At 36.7% G+C, this 15,327-nt stretch overlaps 2 protein-coding genes across 3 annotated transcripts; both read left to right on the plus strand.

Annotated features, from left to right (window-relative positions):
* The first annotated feature begins 4,037 nt into the window (after positions 1–4,037).
* LOC103963259 lies at positions 4,038–8,968 on the plus strand. 2 transcript variants are annotated; one of them, XM_009376058.3, is made up of 4 exons: positions 4,038–4,351; positions 4,629–4,776; positions 5,753–8,348; positions 8,446–8,968. In XM_009376058.3, the coding sequence occupies exons 3-4, from the start codon at positions 5,850–5,852 to the stop codon at positions 8,740–8,742; spliced, it is 2,796 nt and encodes a 931-aa protein (XP_009374333.2). In that variant the 5' UTR covers positions 4,038–4,351; positions 4,629–4,776; positions 5,753–5,849; the 3' UTR covers positions 8,743–8,968. The 2 variants fall into 2 exon arrangements, with proteins under 2 accessions (XP_009374333.2, XP_009374334.2); XM_009376059.3 differs by lacking the exon at positions 4,629–4,776.
* Positions 8,969–10,994: 2,026 nt separating this feature from the next.
* Positions 10,995–14,476, plus strand: LOC103963258 (phosphatidylinositol:ceramide inositolphosphotransferase 3). Its single transcript, XM_009376057.3, has 11 exons — positions 10,995–11,316; positions 11,424–11,513; positions 12,059–12,145; positions 12,239–12,307; positions 12,504–12,584; positions 13,090–13,161; positions 13,273–13,333; positions 13,429–13,531; positions 13,659–13,754; positions 13,838–13,884; positions 14,137–14,476. The coding sequence occupies exons 1-11, from the start codon at positions 11,284–11,286 to the stop codon at positions 14,256–14,258; spliced, it is 861 nt and encodes a 286-aa protein (XP_009374332.2). The 5' UTR covers positions 10,995–11,283; the 3' UTR covers positions 14,259–14,476.
* Positions 14,477–15,327: the final 851 nt, after the last annotated feature.

Genomic DNA, 15,327 nt, shown 5'->3' on the forward strand with positions numbered 1-15,327 from the left:
AAACCAGTATGATTTAGCTTCTGCAAAAATTCTATGGTTCTTTTTAATCGTTAGATTTTATTTTATTTTTATTTTATTTTTGGTCCAAAGATCTAACAGTTGAAAAAAAATCTGAATTATCCATTACTCTAGAATATCACAAAAATTCCCTAACTTATGAGCTTGATTGATGAAGTTCCATATATAAGATTTTCATAAAAACTTTATGAGCTTCATTGGACTCTGGCCCCTTTTTATTGAAATTTAACTTTATTCTTTTTCTCTTTTTTTAGTGAAATTAGACGAAGGTTGTTTTAATTATTAACACCCCACGAATTTATTCAATACACTTCATTTTAAAATTGAGTCATTTATAAGTACACTTACTACTATAATCTAGTGATATTCCTTTTTACTTGTAAATAAGAGGTTTTACGTTCGATTCTCACTAAAGAAGAATTTGAACCACATTATTACTAACCCATTGTGAGGCTAACAAATCACCCCAAGCTCTCCCTTAAGCACAAAAAAGGAAACCATAAAAGAAAATGATAATTTCTGAGAAAGCTTCACATTTTCGTTGGGGAAACTCCACAAACTACACGGCTACCAAACCAAATTTTTTTCAGGCCCATTGCACACACGTTTTACTTCTCACATGCTCTCTTAATTTTCGGTCTTCAAATTGAATGAATTGAAGAATATCAAATGACAGAAATCAATAAAGGGGTGTGTGGATATCACACCCCTAAAATTTACATTGTGAAGATACGTTATGTAATGAGATATACACCAGTGATGCAAGTTTTTCCTTTTTATATCACACCCCTAAAATTCTCACATGCTCTCTTAATTTTCGGTCTCCAAATTGAATGAATTAAAGAATATCAAATGACAGAAATCAATAAATGGATGTGTGGATATTACACCCCTAAAATTTACATTGTGAAGATGCGTTATGTAATGAGATATACACCGGTGATGCAAGTTTTTCCTTTTTATATTTACTAGAAAATGAGATATTTATTGAGAAAACACATTTTATAACCATCTTAACCTAAAAGGTTCCTACTTGATATTTTTTTTTTGTCAATTTACAACGTGATTGTATACTTAAATTTCCGTAACTGTCAGATTATCTACATGGTAGACCTTTTTATTTTATTTTTTTTACAAAGTGCTCTTAAATTTCTGTAACTGTCAGATTATCTACATGGTAGACCTTTTTATTTATTTTTTTTACAAAAGTGCTACTCACATATTCATTTTTTTACCGTTCACACATATTTTTTAAATTTTTTTGTTATTATTTTTTTTTCCAATTTATTCGATCAAACGGTTAAAAATTAAAAAATATTTGTGAGAAGTAAAATAGGTGTCAACAACACCACCATTTTTTACTCAAGTTTCAACAACACGACAATCATTCATGATATTACAATGAAAGACCTTGTTCCAAAAAAATAAAGATGGAAAGTCAATAGACCGAAGGGCTGTGATATCCATACATCATTTTTTACTTCTTCCACACCTTTTTGGTTTTCGGGCGTCGGATCGGATGAATTGAAGAAGATCAACAGACATAAATTAACAAAGGGTGTGTGAGAAGTAAAAAGGGATACGTGGATAGCACACCCCTAGACCAAATAGTTATTGTCAAGGTTCTAAAGGACGCTAGGCACTAGTTGGGCGACGGGTTGGGGCCTAGCGCCTAGGCGGACTAGGTGGATTTAATTAATTCTATTATATTTTGTAAATAAGTGTCTGTTTATACTTAAAATATATATGATTTCATCATAAACTACAAAATATAATGATATAGTTATTGTCAAGGTTCTAAAAGACGCTAGGCGGGCAACGGGTTGGGGCCTAGCTCTTAGGCGGACTAGGTGGATTTAATTAATTCTATTATATTTCGTGTAAATAAGTGTGTTTATACTACAAAATAGAATGATATATATATATATATTATGAGCTATTGGAACATAATGAAAACATGTATACAATGTGTGTTCCTTTAAGTATTCAATAAGTCTCTTACAATTTATTGAAAAAATTAAATGCAAAATGAAAGTTATTTATTTTCTATCTAAGTGAGTCGCAACCTAGGCGGGTGTCTAAGTGGGTATGGGCGGGCTAGGCGAGTACCTAGGCGGTCTAGGAGGGCGCCTCAGTAGTTCCAGGTGTCCTTTTTTAATTTTCAAACGTCTAGGCAATAATCGGAGCAATGGCCAATTGCCTAACGCATAGGCGAGACTTAGACGGCACTAGGCGGAGATTTTTATAACAATGTTTATTGTTATTAACAACTTGTAGGTATATAGTTGAACGTGGAAATTAGGTATCCTCTTTTCAGTGGTTTTATAAGGACGAGGATCATCTTTGGATTTTCTTTGTGGGGATCTAGATGATCAATTAATAGTGTCCGTTTATCGTACATCGTGCAATCAATTTTTGTTAAGTACTATTTATATTTAATTTTAAATAATTTTTAACTACAAAATTTATGATAAACGGACACGATTGATTAATTATTTAAATCTCCCCAAATAGAATCCAGATATGATCCTTTTTCGTTTTATAATTCAAATGTTATAAGCCCTACCCTACCCCTAGTATGCATTTAATTATTTTAATATAGGGCTGTGACAACCTTGGATCTCCTTTGTTCCTTTTTTTCTGCATGTTCTCCTATTAATTTTATCACTTCCTTTTGCTCATCACATTTTCACCTTTTGCCTTTTGGAAAAAGATCATCTCCAGATCTTTTCTATCAAAATCATCGAATCAAGTAATCAGAGTCTTTAAAATTTTATCAAACGATTCACATGTTTTAACCTCTTAAAAGTTATGATAATTTTTTACCGTTGGATAAAATTTAAAAAATCTGGATTACTTGATCCGATGACTTTTGTGGAAGAAATCCGGAAATGATATCTTTCCTTACCTTTTACCCTTCACCTTTTACCTTTTGTTTTTTATCTTTGCGTAATGTTAGAAACAAAAATTTTAAATAAAATTTTATAAATTAAATGATTTGATTGTTTATGATTTTATCGTTACTTAAGTGTTATTTAACGTGCTTATTTTTTATTATTAACACATCATTTGATTTGCAAATTTGGTTTAGACATTTAATTTGCAAATTTGGTTTAGAAATTTGATTTTCCTAGCATTTTCCTTTTCCTTTTCCTTTTACTTTCTTTTCTTCTACTACTCTTAGATATGAGCACAATATATTCACGGGTACGAGTAATTACGGTTACTTGCTTATTCAAAATTCATAATTACAATTATGAAAAACTACTTTAACAAATAAACGAGTATACTCGTAAAATATAAACAGGTGTTAACGGGTGGAACTTTTTACCTTTTGCTTTCTTTTTCTTCTACTGCTCAGCCTCTCCCTGATCCCCTTTTTAGTTGAAAGCGATCACTTTAGTTTGCTAGGCACTTCTTCAAAGCATATCCTCTTTTTATCTTTTGGTATATCTTTTTGGTCGATGTGTAACTGCATCGATAGTATATTCATCAAAATTAAACTAAGTTGGACTATTTTCCTTTTCTTATTTACTTCATCATATTTACTTAGGGATAAATGTCATTAAGTACCCAATGACATATATTTGCCAATTGCTATGTTCATTGGAAAAAAATTTCATTGTGTCACTAACCCAACTTGATACACCTTTGTGATGATACTATTAGTTGAAATTTTTTTAAGTTTCTAATCAATTGTATTATTATACATTGGTGTATTAAGTCATGTTTCTACACATTAAAAAATCTATAATGTGGTCCAAACTCGTCTTAAGTAAAAATCGAATCTAAACCTTTTTACTTATAAGTGAAGTAGAACACCGTTAGGTTGTAATACTAAATGACGAAAAAATATTAGATGTAAATAAAATAATGCCCTTTCAAAAGCGGGGCCCATGAGCATATTGTCTCTCTCTCCTAGATGCCTATCTGATGTGACCGGTCGATCATCCGGTCTTCCTCTCAGCCGTCCGATGAAAACGATTGCTTCCCGGTACAATACAAATCAAGTCAGCCAGAAAACACCACCACACACTCTCACTCTAACTCGCAGCTCTCTCTCTCTCTCTCTCTCTCTCTCTCTCTCCTCTCTTCTGATATGCGTTAGGGAAAGAGAAAGACGCAAGCATCTCGGATTCCGAGGCTGACCTAATGATTCCTCTCCGCGTTTGATCTCCCTGCTTTTTCACCTTTCTGCTCGCACAGACCAATGAGCCACCGACACATTTTGCTCCTCCCTCGAGCCCGTCGTGGTCTCCGTTGAAGGCGGTGATTGCCTCTGCACAAACCAAAGATATACTCCGGCGAGTACTATGCATACGATGCCACTCGTGTGAGTCAGAAATTACGAGACTTTTTATTCCGTTTGTTTCCCGAGAAAATGCAATTTTTTCTTGCCTGCTGTTTCCCTGATTTTTGTGCCGGTTTGTTTTCTAGTTTCCATTTTCTTCCGTTCGGAATTTTTCGGTTGAAATACTTTCAATTTTCTGTTGGCTGCTGAGAAAGTGAAGAGAAAAAGATTTCCTTTATTTTATTTATGTTATTTTGTTTTCGCTGTGATTTCGTTTTAACTGCCAAGGGGGTTGAGATATTCACTTACTGTTTGGCAGCTGAGAAAGTGAGAGAAAAATATTTCCTGTGGTTTCCTTCTCATTGCCAAACGGGGCAGAGCGTTCTGGTTCTGATTGTGGAATAGCTGGCGAGCTTTGTCGTTTCCGTTAGGCTTAGCGGCGACGGTGACGCCGTCGACGACGACAGGTCGTTTTTACCTTATCTTTGATTTTTGAGATTGGGGTTTCAAATTTCCATGGACCACCAAAGTTCTTGGTTTTGAATTTGCTTCTCTGCTTTCCCCGTTTGTCAATGTACAGCTCCCCAATTGTCTTGTTGCATTGAGATTTCAGTTTCACGCTATTCAACTCTCTTGTTCTGCAATTGTGTTTTGTGGACGACAGTTTTTCGGAATTAGGATTTAAGGCCATATGTGTAGCTAATTGGAAAGTGAGATTATTGATAGTTTTAATTGAGCAGAGTAGACGAGTACATTTGTGCTATTTTTCCTGTGATTGTAAGATCTGAATGTGTGAGAGCTTATCTTGTTTACTACACCATGTTTGCCGAGCCAACGAGTCATGACTGTGAAATCAAGATCTAGATACATTTTGTATTGTGCTTTCGCTATTTTTTCGTCGGAGTTTCCTGGAAACGAGGATGTGATAGATTCCTGAGTTCTGCTGTTGTTATTGTAAATACTGCAATTAGAATGTGTGTCATGTTCTAAAATGTTGAGAGAAGTTATGGAGGAGCGCTTCCACTATTTTTCGGGTTGCTTTACTAGGGAGACCTCAACTTGGTGTATTTCTTGTTTAAAAGGCTGTGACTTTGTTACTTTGCTTCTTGATTAGTGTAACGGGTAAGTTTCATTTGTCCATTAACCAATATAGTTAGCGAGGAAGGAACAGTGCTTAGCATGTCCATCTGTTGTTTGCTAGTAATATATGCAATACCTTGTTTTAGTGTTAAAATTTGTAGGGCCGCTGTATTCAACTTTGTCATTGTTTTTAGGGAGTTTTAACGAAAAGCCCACAGTACCGTTCACTTTAACGGAAAACCACATTTTTACACTAGAAAAGTCAAACCTGATATTATTCACTTTACCCTTTATTTTGTCCTTATTGTTAAAACTCAAAGTTTTAAGCCCTTTTCATTAGTTTTCCTTTGTTTATATCTGCAGATTGGCCAGCATCTGTGTAGCTGAATAAGATGCATATGGGGCTTCCTTGTAGTAAGATTTTTCAAGTTTGATAAAGCAGGACATTGCAGATATCAACATGGAAGGCTATTTAGAACCCAGAAGGACTTCCAATGATCAACAATCTGTGGGAAAGTCTGGAAGCGTATCGTGTCCAACAACTGCAAGCATAAACCAAGAAAACAAGTCCAAATCAAGAAAGTCTAGTTTGTCCTATGCTGATCTCCATCATGAGATTACAAAGAATATAAATGATATTCGACGTGATTCTGTTGGGTACCACCAAAAGAAGCAGATTGATAAAAAGAAAAAGGAAGAAGATGAGCTTGTTAAGTACATGTCAAAGTTGCCAAGTTATCTTGAGAGGGGAAAAAACCGTCAGGAGAAAGTTTTAAATGTCGGTGTCCTAGACTGGGGGCGCCTAGAAAAATGGCAGCATAGCCATAAACAGATGCCATACAGAAGTAGCTGGTATTCACCATCAAGTAGTAATACAACCTCATGTTTTTCGACAGATGAATCATCAACCCCTTCTAGCCGAGGCCACAGTTGTTCTCCTGCTCGACCGAAGGTGCGTCGTCCTTCACTGGAATCTCATTTCATGAAATCTCCAATAGAGGGCCATTCTGAAGTTGTCAACTGTTTTAGAGAAAGGGTCGAAAAATTTCAAGATCTTAAAGTTGATGGGAGTAGCACCTTGAATGGGCTGGAAAAGTCCATTGGAACAGATAAATCTTTATGCAAAAACCGCCAAGACATCAAGGTGGAACAGTACATGAGAAAAGATTTAGACCCAAAGAGTGAGCCAGAAAAAGGAGTTTTGCAGAGTGGCCCACATGAAATTGCAGCTCACGGTGAATTAATGAAGAAATCAGAGAACTTATGTAAACCTTATTCAGAAAATTCTGAACGAGATATCCTTGAAGGATGCCAGAAAGTTGTTCTGCTTTTGCCTAGAGATTGTCCTGAAAACAAAGATTCTGGTGTTTCCAATCCATCTGATTCAATGAAACTGCTTCATCAAAGAGCAGCAAAAGCAACCTGGGGAAGATTTTCAGATAGACCCAAGGAGGCATGCCATGCAGATCTCAGAACTGATATGCCACACTCATGCCCTTTCCCTTCTGAAGTTGAATGTAAACACTCTCGGGTAAAACAGCTTGGCTCTGTAGATGCTACGAGTATCAGATTACAATCTAATGTACCTTGCTCAGGAACACAGTCAGCTAAAACAGGAACAAGCCCATCAAGAGGCATAAAAGTAGAAGAGAGAAAAGCAGCTGTAGCCTCCGCATCTTCAACTGTAAGTGAGCCTTATAAGGGATTAGATCTGAAACCAAGCAAAGCAACTGCTGAAAAAGTAAGGAGCAGTTCACCTTTTCGCCGGTTTAGCATTGGCGTGGGTAAGATCAGTAAGATTTCCAGTTCTAAGGACTGTTCAGATGTACAGAAGCTGAGTTCAACAACTTTTTCAGCCAAACCTGGTTCCACGAACACTGTGACTTCCACTTTTATGGATGCTTCAGACGATGATAAGTCCAATTCCACTGGCAGAGCCAAGTCGAGCCCTCTGAGAAGGTTACTGGATCCACTGCTGAAACCAAAGGTGGCTAGCTGCCATCCCTTAGTGGAGCCATCAGAGAAAGGTTCCATATCAAGAAATAAGCTACGCAAGTCATCTGTGGGGGAAGTTGATTCTTTGTCTGAGCTGCCAGGGAAGGTAAAACTAGATATGACTGGTTGCAGAACAATTAATGTCAACAAGTCAGCTATGGTCAAGAGGAGTGGATCCACAGCAGTTCAAGCTCTTCTACGAGTTGCAGTTAAGAATGGCCTGCCCCTTTTCACATTTGCGGTTGACAATGACATTGACATTCTTGCAGCCACAGTGAAGAAGTTAAATACCTCCAAAAATGATGACTGCAGCTGCATCTACACGTTCTTCAGCATCCAGGAAGTCAAGAAAAAGACTGGAACTTGGATGCATCAAGGCAGCAAAAGCAAGAGTCATGACTATGTCCATAATGTTGTGGCTCAAATGAAGGTTGCTGATTCTCAGTTTCCCAATTTGGTCAGACTGGAAGACTTTAGCGTTAGAGAGTTTGTTTTATTCTCTGTAAACCTGACACAGGCAGGTTGTCAAACCTCAGACTTCCAGCCAAATGATGAGCTTGCCGCCGCTGTTGTCAAAATCCCGAAAACAACCAATCAGCAGTCTACCAGAGTTTGGCATGATAGGGATAACTGTAGTATCTTTCCTGTGGTTGGTTCAGATGAGTGTTTGTCTAGGGTAAGACGCCATTCTTATTCTGGGGAAGCTGTAGACGGTAAGCCTTTTGTTGGTACTCAAGGCCTTATTAGCACAACAGTGATACTTCCTACTGGTACCCATAGTCTACCAAGCAACGGAGGACCATCGTCACTGATTAAACGTTGGAGTTCAGGCGGATCATGTGACTGTGGAGGTTGGGATTTGGGTTGCAAACTAAGGATATTTGACAATAAGAATCAAGTCAGCGAGAAATTGACCTCACATAAGGTTCGCCACATCACAGATCGGTTTGAGCTTTATTCTGAGGTATGTTGTTTTTCTTTAACCTCGGTGATCTTTTTCCACCATATTTTTCTGAAAATTCCCGGCTAATTGGGCCTTTTGCTTTATTTTGTATGCACAGGGAGGATTACAAGAAAACCAGCCTGCATTCAGTTTGGCCCCATTCAAAGATGGGATCTATTCAGTTGAGTTCAATCCTTCACTCTCAATCTTACAAGCATTCTCCATATGTATAGCAGTATTAGATAGTCGGAATCTCTGTGAATTCTCTGTGTCAAGGAACTCGTTACAAGAACAAACTTTTGGGGAAACTATGTTAATGCAAAATGCTGGATTAAGTCTTCCAGATCGAACTGAAGGGGAAGTTCCTGCAAGATATTCCTCAAATCCCCCACTTTCTCCAGTCGGGAGGGTCTAGTTTTACCATGATTGCCTCTTGAAGTTACTGTACATCTTCAGTTGCCCGGGTTGATATTGTACAAAATCTGCGGTAGGTGCCTTAACTTGTATTGGGTTTTAGATTCATAACCCCGCGAAGATAACAGGCGTCGGGAATCCGCAGATTACTGTAGATGTCAGCAGCAATATATGAAGTAATTCATATGTATTGTGAGTTTAAAGTGTTCAATCCATTTAAATCTGCATATAGTGAGTGAATAGTATTTTTTTTTTTTTTTTCACTTGAATTTCAATAAACTCAACATTTTCTGAAGGGAATGTTTTGGCGAGTAATAATCCAATTCCTGTAGTATGGGGGTGCAAACCCCTCTTGAAATACGAGGCCAAATATTGTTGCAGCTTGCAGGCTATTTTCCAAGGTCACGGATTTGAGGTGTGGAAAAGTTTATTTATAAAGTAAGAGTAAGATTGCTTATGATAGACGTTCTTCCGATTCTCGTAAAGCAGGGGCTTCGTTGGCTTGGGGTGGCCTTGTTTTACTCATTTGGTATGCATATTCCGTCTGCATTGTTTTCCATGCCTGATTCAACTGATTTATGTGCATCAACGGGAACTCTCTCTCACGCACACGCGCACACACAAAACAAATGTATGCCTGTCTGCACACGCACACGCACACGCACACGCACACGCACGCTCTCTCTAATACAAACGTAGAAGATACAGAGTGTCTAGGTATCTTACATAATTGCAAGGCAATGATCTAGGGCCCTGCAAAAAATCTTGGCTGTGAAGCAACGGCAATACAAATGTATGTACGACATGCATTTACCAGGTGGATATGCGCTAAATAGTTGAAAGGGAATTTAACGAGTGGATATACACTCAATAGTGGTCGAAAGGGAATTTAACGGGTGGATATGCATTGTTGTATGAAACTGGCTTTCTAAGCTGCACGGATAAGGAAGGAAAACTGGTTTGGCTTCTTTTTGAATGCAGTACAAACTTAGGCACAATACTTAGCTGCTCAAAGATAAGTAGGAACTCCTACTCAAAATTTCTTAAAATTATTCGTTGTCAATTTATAGAACTTCATTTTTATAATCAAAACCGTTCATATTATAAATCATCCTATAATGATCGTCTTTGCAAAAAATCAATTAAAACTAAGGATATTTAGCCATCAAACTGTTTAAAAACAAATGAATGGTATTGGTAAAAACATTACGAACCGTCTATATATTTGCTACAATAGATTGACTAAACGACCTTATTTTTAATTTATTTTTTGCAGAGATGATATTTACAGGGTGATTCATAGTATGAACGGTTCTGATCGTAAGTACAAAGCTCTGTGATTAAAACACTAAGAGTTTTGAGTAGAAATTCTAACTCGTCTTTGAATAGTCAAGTATTGTTCCAAACTTAGGAGGAAAGCCAAAAGCAAAAATGAGGACGTATGACTGAGAAAGTGGATTAGTGTCTAATTTTATAATTTGACTTTTATTTTTTCAATTTACAAGCAATATTAAAAAAGAGAAAAACAAATATGAAATCTCAGATGAAGAAAAAAATACGCTTGATCGATTGAACTGTATTTTCTCTATTAGAGTTCAACATAACACTACCACTTCTTTACCGAGAAAAATCGAATCACTTCCAAGCACCAACACTATTACTTTAAGCACCGATATTACCCCTTTTTTAAAGTGTTTGTGTGTAACTAACTACTTCCACACAATCAAAGCATTGTGATGATCAAAATAGAATTTCAATGTGGAAGATGTTATTAGTTCGAATCTTTCATCTTGTTGATTAATACATCGCTTAGTATGATAGGTTTAGGTGTAGATTGACAATTTACATTATGTAACTAATCTAACTCACATTTGTAATAACATGATTTAAGGTGGACAATTCATTTACTCACAGAGTGCATTTTTGCTCCCTTAAGTGAGAGTAATGCTTACCCCATTGATATTGTTAGATTAGTTTAAATTTCGAGACTCGTGTCTTAAACTAATCAAATCAAACTAATCTAATGAGGAGGGTTGAGCAAAGATATATGTTTCTATACGTCATACAGACTGCTAACCGTACTTTGATATTTAACCAAAAAATAAAAAAGAGTTTTTTTAATTGTGCAACTCCTCGAAAAAATATTTTTTTTCTTTTCTTTTTAAGTATAGAAATTTTTTGGAGTTCCATATCAAGTTGTTTTTCCAATAAATAAATAAATAAATTTATAATTACTTATAATTATCTGTTTAATTATCTCTCCCCCAACCACTCTAAAACCTTCTTCTCAACTGCCACCGCCGAGGCTGAGGAGACCGAGACACAAAATACTCGGAGAGAATTTTATCTCGTTTTTTGAATTAGTCAAAATCCCAATCCCCAAATTTTCAAATTTTCAAAATTCAATCCAATTTTCTCAAATGATCCTCTTCTTTTGAATTTATTGTTATCGCGTCGGACGATTCGAATTCGAATTTATAGCGGTTAATTTGGAGTTGTTAATGCTGATTCATGACGAGCTCTAACCTCACATCCTCCCAAAATGCCGTTTATCTTTGCTCGCGAGGCTCCTAAGGTTGCTGCAATTTACAATCATGGCCGCCACTGTTCTTGCACTTCAAATTTTCAATTTTTATTTGTAATTTCAGCGTTAATTGATGAATTGATGCTTGGATTGTGCAGCTATGGAGGAAAGTATGCGCAGAGACTTCAACTGAGCTTTCGCTTCTTGCCGGAAATTGGAAGTTTGTCCTTGCTGGTCTCATTTTTCAGGTTTTCCTTCGGTTTCAATTTTCATTCATTTTGTACATGAAGTGTTTGTTTTTGCAGCATCTAGTTTGTATAGATCTTCATTACCTTGTGAACTTACGATTTTAGTACGCGATTATAATCGAATCATAGGAAAAGACATGATCATGGTAATGGTGTTTACGATGGTTTTGTGAACTACCATTAGTTGTAGTAGTTATGGTTCAAAGTTAGTGTTTAAATTTGAATCCCAAAGGAGTGGACTTTGAGGTTCGCTTCAATCCATAATTAATGATTCTGAACCGGGGATGGATTGATTGGTGTCGATTTAGTTCATATTATTTGTTGCGCTAAAGTGTGTAACCTGCGGAAGAATTGTAGCTGTTTCGGTGATATGAAGTTGAGACCCTTATGTGTTGGACAGTAAATTATGCTTTGGCCGAAATTATTCTCCCTATTCAGTGGAGTTTTCTTTCACTGGGTGGGGTCTTTGTGTTATTTGCTAAGATATCTTATGAGAATTGGTGCTTGTTCAGAAGTTTATCTAGTAGTTCTGTTTGTGTTAACAGTATCTTCATGGAGTAGCTGCTCATGGAGTCCATTATTTACATCGGCCAGGACCAACCCTTCAAGATGCTGGGTTCTTTCTACTCCCGGTGGGTATACTTTTAGTGATTTTATTGGGAGGGTTTAATGTTTAATAAAACATCTATCTTATCATTCTTTACTGTTGTTTGGTGTTAACTTAGGAACTTGGTCAAGCCAAAAATTATCTAAGTGAGACTCTCTTCGCTGTCATCTTCTTTTCCTTTATCTTGGTAAGCTTTCTGGTAGATAATATTAGAAGTTAATTTAGATTTATCCTGGACTTGTCTCTTGTTTTTGAAATGCTAGTTGTTCATGCAGCTCTCTATTTCTTTAACTTTGCTCCTTATTGCCTGTAGAAGTTTGATAGTACCTTAATCCAAAGTTTTTAGTTGTTGATTGCACTAATACTGTGTCTACTCTGTGCAGTGGACATTTCACCCTTTTGTTTTCCAGTTGAAAAAGATATATACAGTCCTGATATGGTGCAGAGTATTTGTGTATTTAGCCGTAAGTACAGCTTTATTTTGCAATAAATTTTTTTTTTTTCTTTCCGTTTTTGTACACTGGTATATCTGCATGTCCTATAACATCATCCATATTGATCTTTCTTATGGAAGTCATTCCTCATGGCTACATATGTCCTTGTTTTAGGTGGAAGCTTTTAAGTGTTTTGTATCTTCTAATAAGCAATAAACATTCATGTCTACGGCAATTTGGTGAATATTCTATAGTAACTGCACGGATTAAAGGCTCCAAATCTGCTCATGGTTCCCAGATTATGTGACCTGCTGCTTATATGATACTAATCCTTGAGCTTGGAGCATTTTCTGAAGCACCTGACTGGGAATTGCACTCAGAAACTCTTCAATTTATGAATAAAGAATGCACGACTTCTGTGAATTTTCTTAATTTCCATTGTATGGATCAATGGACTTAACAGTATCTTATGTTGTCCTGCTATATTTTCAGCCAGTATTTTACTATCTTTGCCTATATTTTGTATTTTGTTTAGGTGTGTCAAATGCTCCGGATCATCACCTTCTACTCCACTCTACTTCCTGGTCCAAGCTACCATTGTCGTGAGGTAAACTTATAGAAGACTGCAAGTTGCGGCTATTAGCTGGATGTAATCTTGAATCATTAAATTGTTGTAATTAAACAATGTTTTACAATCAGGTACAACTGTCTCTTTCAGGGCTCTAATCTTGCCAGGCTGCCCCCTCCAGAGAGTGCACTTGAAGTGCTCTTGATCGACTGTGGGTTTGAGTTATTCATCTTTTAGGTTTAATTCTTCAGTAACTCCATTAAGTGTAATGGCCTTCATGCTAATATGATGTACATGAATGTGCAGTTCCCCAAGGCATTGGGTATGGTTGTGGTGATTTGATTTTTTCATCACACATGATTTTTACCTTAGTATTTGTGCGCACATATCAGAAATATGGAACAAGGAGGTAACTAATCTATATTGATAGGAGGATTGTATATACTTTCTTTTGTCATTATTGGGGTGTGGGTGCGTGTTCTATGGATAAACTGGTATTCTTAATTTGTTGACACTACTGTTGCTTGTCATTACAGGTGCTTTAAGCAGCTTGCTTGGTCAGTTGCTGTGGTTCAGAGCCTCCTGATTCTAGCTTCTCGCAAACATTACACAGTGGACGTTGTTGTTGCCTGGTAACACGGATTCTGTTATGCTCTTTCTACTCGAATATCTTATAATATACTGGTCTGAGTGTAAGTCTTTTGTTGCCCTGCAGGTATACCGTGAATTTGGTAGTGTTCTTTATAGACCAAAAATTGCCAGGTTAGCAAAATGCAATTCCTATAGTCTTATCTCCTCTTAAAACTGGGCGAAAGTTTGTTCTTGATTCCATCTTTCAGTTACATCATTATGATGTCTATAGTTGAATCAGTTTTGTATAGTTATTGACCGAAAGAAAAGATTTTTTTTTTTTTTTCTTTGGTATATATTTAGAACAAAGCAGGACTTTTAGTAAGCAACTCTTTAGAATACCCAAGGCTGTGTATCTGCTGACTCAATTCTAATCCTCCGCAGAACTGCCTGATCGATCTACATCTCAACCACTGCTACCAATGAACACCAGAGAGAAGGATAGCAAGAACAGAGAAGAGCTTGACAAATTCCGTAACGGAAATTCTGCCAACATTACCACTTGAGTCCGGAAATCAGTAAATATTTCTTATATTCCCGTTCTGTTTGACATTTCCTTGAAACATAGTATGATAGATAGTTCAGAAAGTTTTGAGATAGGAACGTAGTTAGTATATGGTACATAGATGAGCAGCACAATGCAAACTCCGTCAGTTTAGCGAGGCGGGTAAACCTGATTTGTATGATTGCTGGAAATGGAAATGGAATGTTTTAGGTTTTCACATGCTTATCAGTTTCACTGTTTTCACTTTTTTTCATCATCATCATCATCATCGTAGAAATTAGAACGAATCGAGAAAAGCGGTGACTGATTGTGGATGAAATCCAAGTCATTGTCTTGGAACACCAGGGTGTCATGTTTAAAGATTGTTTGAAATTTGGTCCACAAAACACCGAAACAGGTTGCGTGGGTGAAGAATGGGAGAGATGGAGAAACCAATGCACCTAGGACAACATGGCTTAGTGTTCTCTAAGGTAAATTAACTAGGGGTTAGGAACTTAGGGCTGGCATGACCCAAATATGCAACTTGATAATGCTTCTTGTCTGATGGGCCCACCAAGGAACACGACCACTTCCCATTTAAAGTGATTTTATTTTGTCAGATGCCAAATCGTGTGATTTTAGTCCTTGGTTGTAGATTCAGTTGTCGGAGGTTAATTCCGTACTCTACTGATTGTACTATTCAAGGACAACTTAATTTTGTTATTTTTGGCATAATTAGCTCGAGAGTGACATATGTGAGGGTAAATACTAGATTGGACTTTCTCAGTGTAAAAACACCCCATGTGTTAGTGCTGGATTTAGGATTTGAACCATAGGGTTTCAATGTTAAAGGTTCAAGTTTTGTAGATAGAAGGAGAGAGCGAAGCGCGCGAAAAAAAAAAAAAAAAAGGTTTATTCACTGAGGCATTTCTATGAGCACTTGACGGATTTGTTGTCGTTAGTCAAATCATATTGCACATATGTCAACATATTTCAAAATAAGCAATTTGATTAGTGATATCGAGAGAATTTGTCAAGTGTTTTTGACGCAACCTGTCGAGATATGTCTAGCAGATATTATCTCAAATATT

This window comes from the organism of the source record quoted next, unplaced genomic scaffold (assembly GCF_019419815.1).
Source record: "Pyrus x bretschneideri cultivar Hongxiangsu unplaced genomic scaffold, Pyrus_bretschneideri_v1 Contig5, whole genome shotgun sequence".
Lineage (NCBI taxonomy): Eukaryota > Viridiplantae > Streptophyta > Magnoliopsida > Rosales > Rosaceae > Pyrus > Pyrus x bretschneideri.